General features: G+C 38.6%; 1 protein-coding gene across 1 annotated transcript in view; it reads left to right on the top strand.

The window, feature by feature from the left end:
- The window catches only part of VPS41 (VPS41 subunit of HOPS complex), a 199865-nt gene that overhangs the window by 18882 nt on the left and 163872 nt on the right, over positions 1-17111 (top strand). The window contains exon 3 of the mRNA XM_075212579.1: positions 1125-1232. Coding sequence (XP_075068680.1) covers positions 1125-1232 — 108 coding nt within the window. The remainder of the gene's footprint in view (positions 1-1124; positions 1233-17111) is intronic.

Here is a 17111-nt window from a genome sequence, read left to right as displayed (position 1 = left end):
GTTTTCTTGTATGGGGTAAATGTCACTCTGCTGATGGCTGAGCTTTGCTTCAAGTCAGAACTTGTACTATTTCATCACGTTGTCATGGAAACGGAGCTAACTGTCATCTCCACTCAAGCCGCTGATGGTTTTATTTGTAGGTTTTCAGGATTATTAAAATTTAACAAAAATTATTGATTTTCTTTTTATTAACGCATGTTTGTGTTTACCCGAGAAGTCCTGGCACTAGCAAGCTTTTTCCTGTCAAATAATATAAATATTTAAAGGGGAGGGGGATACTGCCTGACAAAAAAAGGTTTTTATTCTTTCTTTTTATTGAAAGCACAGAGAGAGAAATATTTTTCTCTTACTTTTTTTTTTTTATCTTCTAGTTGTTTCAGATGTGATGTATTGTCCTCAGCAATTGAGCACTCTGAGTGAATTGTATTTTACAAATCATTTTCCATTTCCTTTGTTTACAGCAAGACAAAATGCCTCCCAAAATCACAGTTAGTCAGACTTTAACTTAACATAAAAGATACCTGTCAGAACATGAAATGGCGCATCAGTATGGCAAATTGTTGAAGTTTTTCAATGTATTTTTGTGCTGGCAAGATGCTTCAGTGCACTAAGTTGTGAAAGTATATATTTTCATCTGCGTAAAAGAAACGATTACCCTTTTTCTTTCTATAAATGAGAGTGGCAAAAACTTATTTACATCAGCTTTATCTAATGGCCTGTATGAGTGGCTTTTATGCAAAATAGCCAGGAGACTAGAATTAACTTCTCACATTGGCTGCACATTAGTTATCTGCATTTTAAAAGCATCAAGTGGGCAATGTTATTACAATGACACACTGAGGAGAATTTGCTCTTCATTGCACAAAGCCGTTTGAGCATTTGTACAAAAATCACAGATTATCTTGTTATACTGTACAACTTTATTATGCAGGTGTAAGTGACTCTAAGAATCTGTGGATTTCAGAGGATGAGGAACACATACTTAAATGTTGAGGTTCTTAGCTGTAGACCCCTACAATTATGACTGGAAAAATGGAAACACACCCATATGTGATAATAGCTTACTGTATTAAGCCATGCATTAAGATTATTGTCTTGTCTGATGTTTTTCGTTCTCCATGTAGGAGGATGATAGTGAAGAAGAACCAAAGTTAAAGTATGAAAGGCTGTCCAATGGAGTGAGTGACATCTTACAGGAAGATGCTGCCAGCTGTATGACGGTCCATGAGAAGGTACTGCTACAGGACTGATTTCCTTCTGTGAGGTTTCTCTGGTATTCTCACAAGATTTACACACACAAAAATATTTAATCTAGAGTTTCTTTGTTAACAATATGTATTTTCACGTTTGTTAGTTGGTCTAGTTAACCACTAATTCAAATGCAGCAGGGTTAATTTATTCAAATGCAATGTTTGGAGAATGATGCCGACACACCACATTGGCTCTGGCCACTTTCAAACAATATTTATGTGAGTGTAGTGGTCATGAATGTATTTTGCAGAACACGCAGCTAGTGCTGAGGTGCTCTGTCTGTTTAAGTTTACTTTGCTCTATCTGTATGCTGAAACTGAAGCATATATTCCTCTTCTAAAGACATTAAGGTCAGTCGCTGAGGGCAATTTTTTTTTTACATTTTTTTGTTTTAAAAAAGTTTTTTTTTTTAAATTATGTTGCTGCCCCTTCAGTAGCGTGGAAAATGGGGTAGTCCTTATATTTCTTGCCCTTACCTGTTAATATTGTTAAAAAAATAAATAAAAAAAATGTGTGTGTATATATGTGTGTGTGGGGCAGCACGGTGACTTAGAGGTTAGCACTTCTGCCTCTCAGCACTGGGGTCATGAGTTCGATTCCTGATCATGGCCTTATCTGTGTGGAGTTTGTATGTTCTCCCCGTGTTTGCGTGGGTTTCTTCCGGGTGCTCCGGTTCCCTCCCACATTCCAAAAACATACATATACGGTAGTTTAATTGGCTGCTATCAAAATGGACCATAGTCTGTGTTTCTGTCTGTATGTTAGGGAATTTAGACTGTAAGCTCCAGTGGGGCAGGGATTGATGTAAGTGAGTACAGCGCTGCAGAATTTGTGGCCCTATATATATTTATTATATATATGTGTGTATATATATATATGTGTGTGTATGTGTATATATATATATATATATATATATATATATATATATATATATATATATATATATATATATATATATATATATATATATATATATAATTCACAGTTGTACCCTTCTGATGAGGTGTTCTTTATTATTTTTTTTTATCCGTACTTGAATTTTAGTTCCACATTTCCTGAACAACTACAGTTTGCCAAAATCTGGATTAAATGGTTTGAAATGAAGCGCTAAATAGACAGATTTCAGTAAAGGGATGTATGGGATAATGTACCCCTTACTGTAAGGCATTGGTGGAGTTTTGGTGCTGAAAAGCCAATTCACAACATGGAACTGATTCCATTTTACCCACCAGAGCCCTTAACGTATCTGAATGGCTTTTAAACTGAGCCCTGCCACCCATTACATCTGTGGTCTACCTTGTCCTTACATCTGACCCCAATCAGGGCAATATTGTTTCCATACTTTCATACACCTGTACTCACTGCTGCCAGTGTTGACCTCCACTGTCCTTCATCATGACCCTCCCCTGTCCTTCATCATGAGCCCTCCATCCTGCTTCGGTGTCTGCAGCTGATGCATGCTTAGGCCTTTTAACCTGTCTCTATCGGGGACCCTGCACTGCTCTACCTCCATGCAGGACCATGCGACCTTCCCACACTGACCTCTGTAGCAACATAGCTGAACCGGTGTGGTGTTCCAGTGGTAAAGAGCTGATTCTTGCGGCTACAGGAGAAAAGGGGACTCTTCAATATAGGCTGGTGATACCACCTTAACTCTCTGTTCCCTGCTCCACCGTGGAACGAGCAGCATCTAGGCCTTTACACCAGTGAGGCCCCTGCACCATCATGGCACATTTAGGCTTCAGCAGCTTGCAGACCTCTGCACCATAGTGGATCGCACTATGCCTACTGTGTCATTTGCTCCTGTTGTGTCTCTCATCAGCCCTTCACTATAGAATGTAAGTTCTCATGTCTGCTCAGACTACATCTTCATCGCTGTCCATCTCATGTCTTATGCTGAATTGTTTTTGTATACCATGTGGTTTGTTCTGTTAATTGCATCCATATATTCATTATTCTGCTTATCTGTATCACTTATTGTCCTGACATGTCTTATACTGAATTATTTTTGTATGTCTTTGTTTTGTCTACTGTTCTCATATATCTGTATGATCGTCATACACCATTGAAATAAATTATTGTTAAATATCGAAGTTCCGTAACCATGTAAAAGCCACAAGACGGGAAATTTTATATGGGGCACATATCTCTGGGGGTGACTATTGTCTTCCTTTTGTAGAGTATGCATTATTTCATATGTCTATCTAACTCTATATCTTTCTGTTTATTTATCGCTTTCTGTTTATTTAGCGCTTAAATAGTGGCTAAACATAATTGATCAACAACTGAGCAGTTAAATTATTGTCTCTCTCTGGCATGATATTGGTGCCGTAGGCCTAAATAGCCAGATGCTCATGAGTTTTCTTCCCCAAGATGTTACCAAAACTCTTATCTGTTCTCTCATCATCTTCTGCCTTGGCTACTTCAGCCACCTCCATTCTGGCATTCTCCCTCACCTATCTATCCCTGCTTTGATCCATCTAAAATGCAGTAGCAAAACTGATCTCGCCACTGCACATCTGCTGCATCACTCTACAAATCCCTACATTGGCTCCCTGTGTCCCCCAGAATACAATTAGTATTACAAATATCACACCTACAAAGCCCTCAACACCCTTCATACATCTCAAATATCATCTTGAAATACTCTCCCTCTTGTCCCTTAGATCTACCTCTCCTCTGCGCCTTGTCTCTAGTAGTTACCTCTCATTCCTGCTAACAGTGCTGCTACCCACTTATGGAATGCCCTACCACGCCCGATGAGACTCTCTCACAGCCTTGAAATATTTAAATGCTATTTGAAAAACAATCTCTTTATTACCGCTTACCCCACTAGCACCTATAGTACACACACTAGTGCACCATCACAGCTATCCCAATCTCCACTCTGAGCCACTTGTTTCTCATGTTTCAGCTGTGTCCTCGTCCAATTGTATCCCAGCTCTCTCATGAGCAGGGTGTTCACTACCCCTTGTTTTCATCTCTGCATTTATTTTGTCTACCTTACAAATATTTAGAAGACTGGAACAAATTAACAAATGTGAAATAGCAATTGCAGTTTTCTCTGGAAGGTACTTTTGAATTGGAAAGCTTAAACATTCTCTGTGGAGTCACTGAGAAAACGTTGCTCTAAATCCCTGCTTCTCAGTAGAAAACTTATTTTGACTGGCAACTTTAAGGTACAAAAAGACATGTACCTTAGACAAAACTAAGATGTTTACAGTAGGCTCATAAATGAGACAGATAAGTTTTAAGAAGGAATTGTAGAAACTTAAGAATGATATGCAAAATCTTCTCTCTTCATAGTTGTATCCTACTGTTAATATTTCTGACTACACCACCACAGGTAGAACCTTCTAGCTTAAGATCTCTTATAGTTGATATGAACTCCTTCAGTGGTGCATGCAGGGGGGTTTCTGGGTCTCCAGAACCCCCCCTCCGCTAAAAAGTGCCCTACATATCGGCACTGTACTATACAGCAGCTGCGGTGCTGTCTAAGAAGCGTCCGCGGCGGTGCTGTTTTGTATACAGCACCGCCGCGGACGCTTCTTTGACAGCGCCGCGGTATAGTACAGTGCAGCCGAAACGGAGCTGCCGCGCATGCAGGTCTCTAGGTTTTTTTTTTTTTCGGGGGGGGGGGGGGGGGGGGAGGAACCCCCCCCTGAAAAATCCTCCGTGCGCCCCTGTCCGTCCTATAACCAAAATCCGTGGGTAGTACAGAGGATTCCCCATAGGGTAGAGAGCAATGGCTCTGGTACCTGTACCACTTCCCACTCCAGCAAGAGGGTCCTGTGCTCCATTTGGTATGAAAGATACACTGGAGTATAAGGACTCATTATTTCAGGGAATGATTATTCTTATAATCCATTTCAAAAGGGGTCAATGAAAGACAATTTATTACCCAATAGATGGGGTCACAGAGAACAATGGTGTCCACAAATTGTGCATATCCCCCCGGACTCCTACCAAGGAATCTGGTTAAGGATCTTTTTGGCATTTAAATAGGGACCCCAAGATATTAGGGAAGAATTGGAGACAATCATCATTTATCCAAACTGGGCTAGTCTACTACCTAATATCCAATTAATAACATCCAATTGCTACCTTGTATCCAGTTCCTGACACTTTTGTTGTCAATGTGGACATTGGAAAGCTCAATTTTTGAATAGATAACCAATTGACCAAACCTTCTTTGTACCCCAAACTTTTAAACTCCATTGACTATTTCCTGGGCTCAATTGCAGATCTGTCACACTTCATTTTTTTTCACACTTTGAACAATCCGGTCCTTCTGTTACTTGTACTATACTCTGGAAAAAGTTAGAATGTTTAATAGACACAAGAACCTCAAAGTCTAAGACCACTAGCCCCCCCCCCCCCACCTCAGCTAAACATGCTTATCCTCTCAAATTACACACCCCATTTCAGCTTTAACCCTTTTAACCACCAATCGCTTAAGAGGTTATTGCAGTTCTTTGCTTAAACATCTGTTATACTGCCAGGTCAATGAGCATTAGTTTGCATTTGTACCGGGCTCTTTATTTTTAAAATATAATTTTTAAGATTTGTTTTTTCCTTAATATTGCTACACTTCTCTCTGCACTACAATAGGTAGGGTATGCATTGATACATAAGATTACCACGATCAATAGGTCTCGCTGTTAATCAGGGCTTCTGACCCTATGCAGTTACCTTGCAGTCTGTGATTTCCACTACCATCCTCTACGCATCTGACTGCCTAGCTCAGTATAGATGCCTAATGGTGTGATGGTTGTTATTTAGCCATGTTTTTAGTGGACACTATTCTGTTTTACTAATTTAAGAATGAAGCCCATGTAAATGCGGTCTTAAAATATTACTGGTGCTTCTGCTCACTGTTAATAGGATCAATGATGGTACAATCATGCAGCAGTCAGGGGCGAAAGCAGGATTTCTAGATGGGGGTTACCAAATACTTTTGGAACAAACAAAATAAAATTGCCACAATAATAGAAGTATAAAAGTACAATGTATATACATGTTAACAGGAAAAAAAAATAAAGCATAAATTAAGTTGTACATTAATGTAAAAATCCACATTAATGTAAACCTCCTTTATATAGATCCATGTTGCCAAGTGAATATAATACTTTGTAAATGAATATAATTTTAGGAAATTAATACTAATCTCCCCTCGGATCAAATTAAAAGGAAAAAAAATTACAGTTAGTGTTGTGTTTTATACTGGATATTTGGGGCTCTCTTGGGATCTCAGGGCAGCTAGCAAATGTGTGGGAGGGGACATGGGGATGACATTATATCACAGTAGCCCCTCCCACATCATGATTCATGGCATTCCTTGCGGGTGGAAGGTCTTAATGAAACAAATCGTGTCATTAAGCCTCATCTTTGCCTGGGTTCCAGGAGAGTGCCTGCTCTTCCGTTAGTCTGGGAGGAAGAAATTTGTGAGCCTTTCAGACATTCCGGGAGACGGGAGCGTATATATATTGAAGTCTTATCTGTCATGTTAACTCTGTCCCCTTTCTCCTCTGAGCTGTACATATTTAATTCTTTTTTTAAAGTCATCCCTGATGAGTTTTGGTAAGCAGACCATGCACCATTTTAGTAGTCTTTCTCAGGGGGCAAGCACATGATTTCTAGAGGGAGATTTGCAAAAAGCCTGCAACAGAAACTTTTTTGTAATGATTTATTTGAGTCATTGTCTAGTACTATGCCCTGTAAGATGTTATAAGTAATAAATTAGTATTGTTTTACTGTGCAAGCATGTAGGTTTGCCAGAAGAAGCTCCAGCAGGGGTGTTGCTAGCATCAGATGAGACCTGGACCACTGGCCCCAACCACTTTAGGACACGACTATGCACAGGCATGTCACCACTGTGCCCTCATATGCCCTTCACTATGCCATGTGTACTTTACATGCCTTTTGCGGTAGCAAGTGTTCCCATATGTCACCCATTGTCCTATTCATATTATGCCACTTAAAATGTCCACACATACTATTACTGTGCCCTCGCATGCCATTACTGTGTCCTCTGCATGTCATCAAGGTTTCAGATAGCCTCATATCTCATTCATTTTGGCAAGATGCCACACGTGCCGTATTCCCTGACACTGAGCCATCAAGATTCTTCTGTATCATCTTTGATCAATCGGTTACACACCGACCTCAAGGCACTCATGGGTGCTGGCTGTGTGGGAATGATCCACAGACACAGCTGGCAGTGGTGGTTGTGCCCAGCTAGTAATCTGTGTTCTGCGCTATCTTTGTACAGCATCACACAAGAATCGGGAACCATAGAACACAAGTAATCCTCTGTAAGGGATGCAAAGCTCTTCTATACAATGGTCCCTATCACCATCGGATGAGTGTAGGGGCCTGTTGGTACCAATTCCTGGCAGTGACTGGAAAAATCAAAGTGGTCACAGGCACGGATCACGTTATTTGTTGGCATGGGGGGGGGGGTTTAGGGAATCGCGCCCCCCCGAAAGTGCTAATATATTATTGGAGATTGGGCCTTCAAAACTCTACTCAGTACGCAATTAAATAACTCCCCTTTAGTTATTGGTATTGCAAATTTAATGTTTGTCCCCTTCAATATACTCCACATTTGCAATAATACCTCGCTGTAGTCTTGTTTTCCACTGGTCGAAGGCATGGAGCAAATCAATTTGTCAGTTGTATCAACATATTTGCCGTTTCTCCTTTACAGTGTCAACTGACTCAAAATGTGTGCCTTTAAGCACTGATTTAATTTTTGGGAAAAGATAAAAATTGCAAGGTGCTAAATTGGGCGAATATGGACTATGTTCAAGTGTAGTAATGTGTTTGTCGGTCAAAAACTGCTTCACAGAAAGTGCTGTGTGAGCAGGCGCATTGTCCTAAAGAAGAAAGAAACCATTTTTCCACAGTTGCGGCCGTTTCTTTCTGACTCTTTCTCTCAGCTTTTTCAAAACTTCCTTATAATAATGCTGATTAACTGTTTTGTCTTCTGGAACCGATTTTTCCAAAATTACACCCATGATATAAAAAAAACCAATGAGCATTGCTTTGCATCTTGACTTGCTTTGACAAGCGTTTTTCATTCTTGGTGAGGACAGTGTTTTCCAGTGCATTGACTGTCTTTTGGTTTCAGGATCGCACTGGAAGATCCAGGTCTCATCACAAGTGATTACTTTATGAAACCGTTTTGGATCTGTGTCAAGTTGCTGCAGAATGTCAACACAACATTCCTTGCGATGTCCTTTTTGCTCTGGTGTGAGAACTCTTGGTTTCTCATTTGTTTGACCTTTTCTAAGATCTCAACTTGTAAAAAGTATTGTTGTACTTTGCTAAATTACATTCCTAACCTTATAAACCACAAGTAATATCAACTAATGAATGCAATAAACAAAATTAGGACTCTGAACTGATCCCTTCCACTGGTTATCAGCTCTTTCCCTGAGCTTACACCATTGACAACAACAGTGTCTCCTGTTCTTCAGCCAAATCTTTATCCATCCTCCTATCTTTGAGACAAATCCAGGAATTTTCAGTTTATGAATTAATTATTTTACACTTATTGTAAGATACATTCTAAATGAGCTCTATTGACTGACCACAATAGCTACCAAGTCAAAATATCGACTAGCATTGTTAGACATGGTCTTCCGGGAGTAAATATATACTGCTTGAATCTTGTAATTTGTTTCTCTCTGAATTGTCAAATTCTTTATTTTATTTATTCATTTGTTTTTTTTTTTTTAAGTGATTCCATTAATTACCCTACTATCAATGTGAGACTTGCAGGTTTACAGTTATGTTCTTCCTTACTGTCTCCTTTTTATATAGTGGAACTACATTATTTATTCTCCAATTACCTGGCATTATACCTGTCAGCAGTAATTGGCTAAATAAATTCCAGTACCTTATTCCTGTTAAGATACCATCTACTTTTCTCGAACATCCGAGAATACTGATGAGAATACTATCAACTCCTTTATCTCTAAAAAAATCACACAGCGCTATATATAGTTTGTTCCTGAAGACTAGAATGTATGAACAACTTTAGCAAATCAACGGAAGCGCACACCGATATACAAACTACAAGTATGTGTTTACAGTCCAATTGATTACCTACGGACACTATCAATTAAAAAAGCCTTTTATTTGATTGGATCAGCTTGGCGCCAAACAACTATTTAAAGAACACCACTTTAACACTACTAAATTCCCTGATGAAGCCCGCTCAGTGCGGGGGAAACGCGTTGGATTATTGTACATATTACCACTGTGACCAGCCGAACTTTCGGCAATTATTGGTCTCACACCAGAACTGAGATCCCTGCCCGCTAAATACCACACTGAGCACTTTCGTGGATTTGCAGCACTGCACTACACTGTCTGAGTGTACATCCACAACAAACAGCTGGGACGCCAGCGATGCTCTGCGTATGCACGCACTGAAGGAATCCAGCCTACCAGCACTTCACTGTTCAACTACATACCGGAGAGGACTTCTCTGCATCAACAGGAAACATCAGGAGCTGCTCGCTTCATCGCAAAAGTAAGTCCAAGTCGCCTTACACACGTGAATCCAGCCGATTGACCTGGTTGCCAAAACGGACATTATCTACTGATTGTGGGAACACAAACTGCTTACTACATCTGCATCTATTATAGGATTTATCTGCACCTAAGGGAGGATTTCCTTCCAGAACTGGAAATCCTACAGCACTATCCGGCTGTTTACACTGGTCATTGACATTACTGACACTTATGCCATTTATTGCTATGGCGACTATTGTGACTCCGTTCACTATGTGATCATATGTATTTTCTCTGATTGTCATTTGTTTTATGGGTCTGGCTAGACCACGTTTTTCTGTTGTGTACCAATAAACACACTATACATTTTATGTTTTAGCGCCGAGGTACTTTCTATTATATCACATTTTATACTCACTGTCCAGTATTTTCTTCTGTTTGTTGTTTAGCATAATTTATGTTTTAGTAGCTTAGCTTTACATGCATTTGTATTCTTCTCTGATTGGGTCTGTCTGTTTATTATATTAGGTCTGTCTGCACTTATAACAACTTCCACTTCCTTGGAGAACTATGCCGGCTTCCTCTTCCCTTTGCTTATACAAACGTATATGGCACAAGGTTCTGTTGCATTTTTTAAGTTTATCCCACTGTGTCTGCATTTCACCTAGCAACCTGAGATTACCATAAATGACAACAGTCAGCCTTTCAAACCTTTTTGTTTTTGTGCTTTCTTGTTTTACAGCTGCTGCTTATCATTATACCTAAAATTCTCTCCTCTCTCATTTGATAACACCTCACCATTTCTGAGAGCTAAATCTAGGATTCCTTGCGTGTTGGTTCTCTATTTTGGTTCCCTGCACAAGAAGTCCAGATTGTCCATACTTGAGGCTGATTTAGCAGTTGGCAGATTGCAGTTCACATCAGTTATATAGAAATCTCCCTCACTTTTCATTGACATCTCTGTGACTTCCTACATTAATAATCCATCCAAATCCTCATCTTGTCCTAATGGTCCAACAAATATTTTTTTTTCCTCTTATGTTATTTAAATACTGAAAGTTTGGCTTTTGGAATCGCATGCTTTTGGACCAGCACTTATCAATTGCAACAGGCACTGTCGGTTAAATACAATTTTTATTTGATATTGTTTGATTGCTAGTACATTTACAACTCAAACAGTAAACTTAAGGTCCTTCTGTTGCTGTTGTTTGCTGAAAGTTGTAGCTATCCAGCTTGATTTAGAAAACACAGCTAATGTTTAACTACAGTGTACTTCTATATATTTTATAACAGCTGGTGTCTTAATACAGCTTTTCCCATTTGTATTTATTTTATTACATTGAAAACTGAATGCCTGTGAACTGCAGAATGTTGATACTAGCAATTTTTTGGATTATGCAGTCTGTGTTTCTGGAAACCTTCAATTTGAGCCCAGAGAATACATTTTCCATTGGATGTATTATTGAATCCTTGATTAATAGAGAGTTGTCAGCTTCTTTTGCTTGATTTCAAGTTTGACCTATAGGAAATTTTACATATTATGGAGAATGATTCCCTTATTTTTAGAAAGCCACTATTGTCTGAATTTGACATTTACAACATTTATATTGTGTAGTTCATAACACTTAATGCTTTCTTAATATAAGGAGTGCTGAAACAGGTTGAAAAATAAAATGCGGAGGCTATTGTCTTCTGCATGCAGTGGCTGGGACTGAACTTGGGTCGATATGCTGCTCCAAATACAAGGGTAGTGTTACATAGTTTGATTGCTCCAAATTTATATAATTTTTCTGAGTAAAACCGAGAGGATGTTACATGAGCGCTTTATGGTTTTTAAATCAGTGACCACATCGTTTTGAGCAAGTGTCCAAAGTGCTCAATAAAAAAAAGATCTTCAGGCAAAGTCTATTTTAGCAGACACAGAGGAAGTTTTAAGTGTTCATAAACTTTGAGTTTTAAAAAGTTTAAAAGCACTTTTTCCCACTTTTCCAGCTGTAATATATAAACACTCGCAAAATTAGTGGTGTACACCGTCACACTAGCACTTTTCCAGCTTTAGATATCTCCGTTTGGTCTTGGACTGCATTGTTTGTTCATTATACATATGTCTTTCCAGGCCACATATGCTCTGACTAGCTTTAAAACACAGATTCTATGTAACCTTTTGTACCATTCCATGATGCCTGGTTATATGCCTTTTTGTGGAGTGCATTCTTTTTGATTATGGATTTGTTTTTATCCTTGTCTTGCCTCTAACCTTGATTGTATTTTGTGTGTCTTGAGCTTCACCTTTGGTCACCAGTATGTTGTTTGAGTGCAGTTTTTGTTTTTGTGTTATTTGAACTGCACACTTGATAATCTTAGATGGCCTTATGAAAGTCATCTGGCTATATCCACAAATCTTGTTGACAGCTGGGTACCAGGACATAATTTGGAGCTGAAGAGGCTACAGACTGAGAGCACCTAGGTGAAGGGGCATACATATACCACAAAAGGATTTTGGCAATTCCAAAACTTTGATTTGGTTACCATGCAGTTCAATGTACTATTTGTACTAATCGCTCAGTTGACTGCACTAAGATGCCCTCATTTAATCTGGTGGCAAAATTAGTATAATTTAGTTACCCCCGTATTTCTGTCACACAGCATGTGCCCAGCACTAGAATGACATTCCATGTCTCTTCAATCTGTCGAAGAAAAGGTGTTTTGGCACCAGCATTGTATGTATTAATTAATCATACATTTTTCTTTTGCAGTAAGTTTACTTCTTGAACTGTAGATGCAATTTAAATACATCATACAAGAAAAAATAAAACATTTGTAAAAATATATCAATTACAGTTTAGTATTTGTAAGTGTATGGTAAGACAACTAAACTCCTTCATCTGAGCACATCTTGAACATTTGATGAATTTCATTTAATAGACTAGAAGGAAAAATGTTACAGTACCGCTCTGCTTACTGTTATATTTTATTGGGTAGAGAGTAAGGGAGATAAAATGCCTTTCACTGAATTAGAAAGCGATCCTAAATCTCCACTCTCCAAAAATAAATAGCGCAAAACTTTCCATGCTCTTCTGCCTGCTTTCCTCATTCTTTGTCCCTTAGCTATTTCTAGTTGGAAATTAATTTTATTTTTTTGTCCTGTGTTTTCTACTTGTTTTTGGACTTTTTTGTGTGATATCGGCTTTCTTCCAGGACATTTAGTCACCTTGAAATCATCAGTTTGTTTTTTTGACTGATAGAAAGACTTTGCTTTAAAAGCAGTCATTTGTTTGTTTCATTTGGAATAGAAGGACATTCATATCTTAAAAATATGTCCTGTAACTTAAAAGTACTCTCTCTGGTTTGACATGGAAAGTTTGGTATATGAAGTAGTCTATTTATGTCATTGAGGTTGTCTATGGAAAAAATAGTTTTTTGTGTAATTCTTGTTTTTTACATTTACTGTACTTTGTGAAAGTGTTTTTTCCGTTAAATCTAAGAAAGGCTTGTAGCATTAGATTTGCTGAGTAGAGGAGTTTTTGTTTTTCTTAATTGTTCCACTGTTTACAAATAAATAAAATATCCTCCATGGTGCCAGATGGGGCAATTTTCAAGCTTTCAAACCTCAATTCACACTGGGAAAATCCCTTTTAAGAGGGTACTCTGATCTGTTTAAAGCTGCACTACCACCTAGTAAAAGATTTCATTAATGTTTCCCCTCTAGGGCCACCAGGAAAAATTTCAAGCCCCCCGGTATAGGAACTTCTTGGGATGCTTTCCATAGCCACCAAAGGGGGTGACACCACATCGGGAGGTGACTCCTCCCACTATATGGGCAGGTCTGGGCCCTGGTACTTTTTACCTGCCCCCCCCCCTCCCCACTAGCCAGGGGGCTGCTTTGTGCCTCCATTTATTTTAGAGCGCTCTCCAGAATCTAGCAGACCGGTGGGTGTGAGTGGGAGGACCAATCACACGCCACAATCAAGAGATTGCGGCATGTGATTTGTCCTTAAGCTCATATACCCTTCACTGTCATTTAACGATTGTGAAAGAAATAGATTTTCCAGCTGTATAGTACAGAACAAGAAGAACCCTGGGAAAAGCGGCTGCATGTAGCTGCCCCTGGGTCTCTGACTAGGCAGAGTGGCACTTCAATTAAATATTTTGCCTAGGTGTTAGTGTATCTTTAAGAATATCTATATTATTATTATTATTATTATTATTATTATTATTATTATTATTATTATTATTATATAATAATAATATATTTAATATTGTAAATGTGAGCTACCGAGATTGTTTAAAATTACTTGCAATGTTTAAAAATTGCAAGAATAGTGAAAATGTTTGATTTTCTAACTTATAAGTGTATCATTTCCCAAATGTTCGATGTGAGTAGAAAACGCGCTAGAAAATAATTTACATGCATCATTGGTGCTTTTGTTTATAGTTCAACATTTAAAAAAATATAAAAAGTAAATGTTATCCTAAAAAGGATGTTTCTGCTCTGAGCGATGTAGAGTCAGGGCAGAGGAAATTTTAGACACAGCTGCAAAAAATATTGTAAAAAATTCTTTTGAAAATATGAACACAAATTTATTATGTTCAGCAATAATTTACCAGACTAACAACCCCTTGCCAAATTGTATCCAACTTTTTGTAGTAGATTTCATGGATGACTTTCCTTTACTACATTTGTTGTCTAGTGATCCAAGAATCCCCAGACAGTCCTCTGTCTGTCTTTGTTACTTCTTCTTTCTCACACATTATGTTAACTAAAAAAATAACGTACTACCTTAAATAACCTATTTAATTTATACATGTACTATTCCTCAAAAAAAGAAACGGGCTTCTTTAACTAGGAATATTCCCTGCTCCCTTGTTTTGGTTTTGCTAAAACCGCCCTCATGTATTTTGTTTTTGGATCTGTATTTTTTTGCAAAAAATTGCTATAACAAAACTGCTAAAATCACATATTTTTTTGTTGTTGTTGTTCCTATATTATTATTAACCTCTAACATTAATTTCCAGTCCTTTCCAGTCAATCTTGACCACCTCACTGGTCACAATCTTGTTTTCATTCAGTTTAGGGCAAAGACTGCAGCGAGCTGGCTAGTAATACCCCATTCATACTGCCTCAAAAGCCTGGGTTTTTGTTTTAAAAAAAGTCTCCTTTTAAATGACCTCCGTATTTTTCAGCCATTGAAAGCTCCTCTTGTGATGACTCACACTTATTGTCATGGCAGACCCGTGTTCAGTATGAATGGGGTCAACCCGGGAAATTCCCGGGTCCAAGGTGCGGTGTGAATGGGGTCTGGGACTCTCTGTGACTCGACAAAAACCCGGCATGAAAAACCCGGGAAATTGCAGGGGCAGCAGTATGAAAGTGGTATTACTGAACGACAGAGCAACGACGCAAACACACGGCAGTTTATAGCACATCTAGGAAACATTGCCACACAGCAGTGGCAGAAAAGAAAAGTGGTGCAAGATGGAATTGTCCTCGGGCCTCCCACCCATCCATATTTTGGATTACCATAATATGATTGATGGGCAGCAGACTAGACAAGGTTATAAAGTGGATAATATAATGACGTTAACCATATTATTAGGCCAACAATTGAAATGTAGACAGTATATTCCTTAACATTAACCCTGTCCCTATCCCTGTCCTTAACCATATCCATTGCCCCATAATAATACTGTTCACATTTGAATAGTCTACCTAATCCTACTGCCCACAATGTAATTTGGCAACCTAATAATACTGTTTCTGTGTGAGCAATGGCACAGAGCAATGGCACTAAGAGAGACAAGAACATTGCTACCCCTCCTGTGTCTGTCTGATCAATGGCGCCAGGTGGACGGAGGTACTTATGGAATCCAAAACCCGTTAGATCCGACGACGCACCAATGATGTTTTGCCTTGATTTCAGTACCGTGGAAGCGGGAAAGTACTCGGTACTCTGATTTGTGATGTTCGGGGGAACTTTGTATTTAGAAAACAGAGCATGTGCATCCCTAATTTTAACAACATCCTCTAGTCTGTTGGTTTACGTCATCTTTGACTACTGTATATGTTAGATATGTGAGCTAGTGAGAACATTTTGCCTAAAAATGCACTCCCATCAAAAATCCATGTTAATGATGGAAACAAATACCTGTAATTACCTGTTACATTTCATATTAAACTACATTTCACTATGATGCTAGAATTTACTAGACAATAAGTCCTCTATAAACATTTATCCTGAATTCTACATGCTCAGTTTTCTCAAATGCACAGTGACTGAATTGGTCATTTGTAAAGTAGTGTGAATTGTGGTTGTGAAATTCACCTCACTAACAGGGTATAAAAAATTCTACCCAGGTCAATGTGTGTTGCACCTTGCAGCTTTGACTGTTTTTTTTATTTTGCTCACTACCTAACAATTTTTCTAGTATAAATTAGTAATATATCTTTGCCCATAGCAAGCTCATCACATTAATCCATACTTGACAGCTTTTATTTGCTTCCCACTGGGAGATTTCAGAGGAAAAGTCGGGTGGCAAATGCTGGAGAAAACATGGTGACACGATCCCCTGCTGTACAATGCAGCAATGCACAGCATTGTGCAGCAGGGGGTGGGGCCATGATGATGTGAATCTCGTCATTAAGCCTCGCCTCAGCCCAGGTTTTGAAGGGTACCTGCACGTCTGGGAGGATACCTCTAAATTCAAGAGTCTCCCGGAATGTAGGCAAGTATCCATTAATGAAATATCATTAGGACATCATTGAAAATGCATATGCCTTGATGTAAAGCTATATATTGCTCATAGACTTAGGGCAGCACTATTCAAAGGAGCAGTGTAAAATTAGTTTCTTGATCATTTTGTCATAATATTACTTTAGTTTAAGATGATTTTTCTGTTGCTGCCACTGTCAAATCATGACTTTGTTTAGATTATTTTTTTACTCCTGCTCCTAATCGGATTATCCCCTACCTAGAACTTGCTTAAATAATTTACGTTTAGTGTTTCCTGAGAATAGGAAAACCTAATTTATTGCATCTCTCTGCTTATGTTTCCTGATCATGAATTCCTCCGGTGAGTTAAGTGTTAATACTAATACACAATTCCAAAATAACCGGATAGTGGGTGAATCAGGAGACAAAAAAAATTAGTGAAATGTTTCTTTTAGTGGCCAACGTCCCCTCTTTTACATGTAGTCAATTTCCCTGGACTTTATTGTGGATTTACCAGCCTCCAAGGGCATGACGACTATCCTGGTAGTAGTTATTCAACATACTTAAGCAGCTCAGTTTGTCATGTTATAGGACTGCATTAAAGAAGCATTTGTGCTAGTAATCCAG

The sequence above is a fragment of the Mixophyes fleayi genome, chromosome 5 (genome assembly GCF_038048845.1).
Source record: "Mixophyes fleayi isolate aMixFle1 chromosome 5, aMixFle1.hap1, whole genome shotgun sequence".
NCBI classification, from domain to species: Eukaryota; Metazoa; Chordata; class Amphibia; order Anura; family Limnodynastidae; genus Mixophyes; species Mixophyes fleayi.
This window is presented reverse-complemented; position numbering and strand designations above follow the sequence as displayed.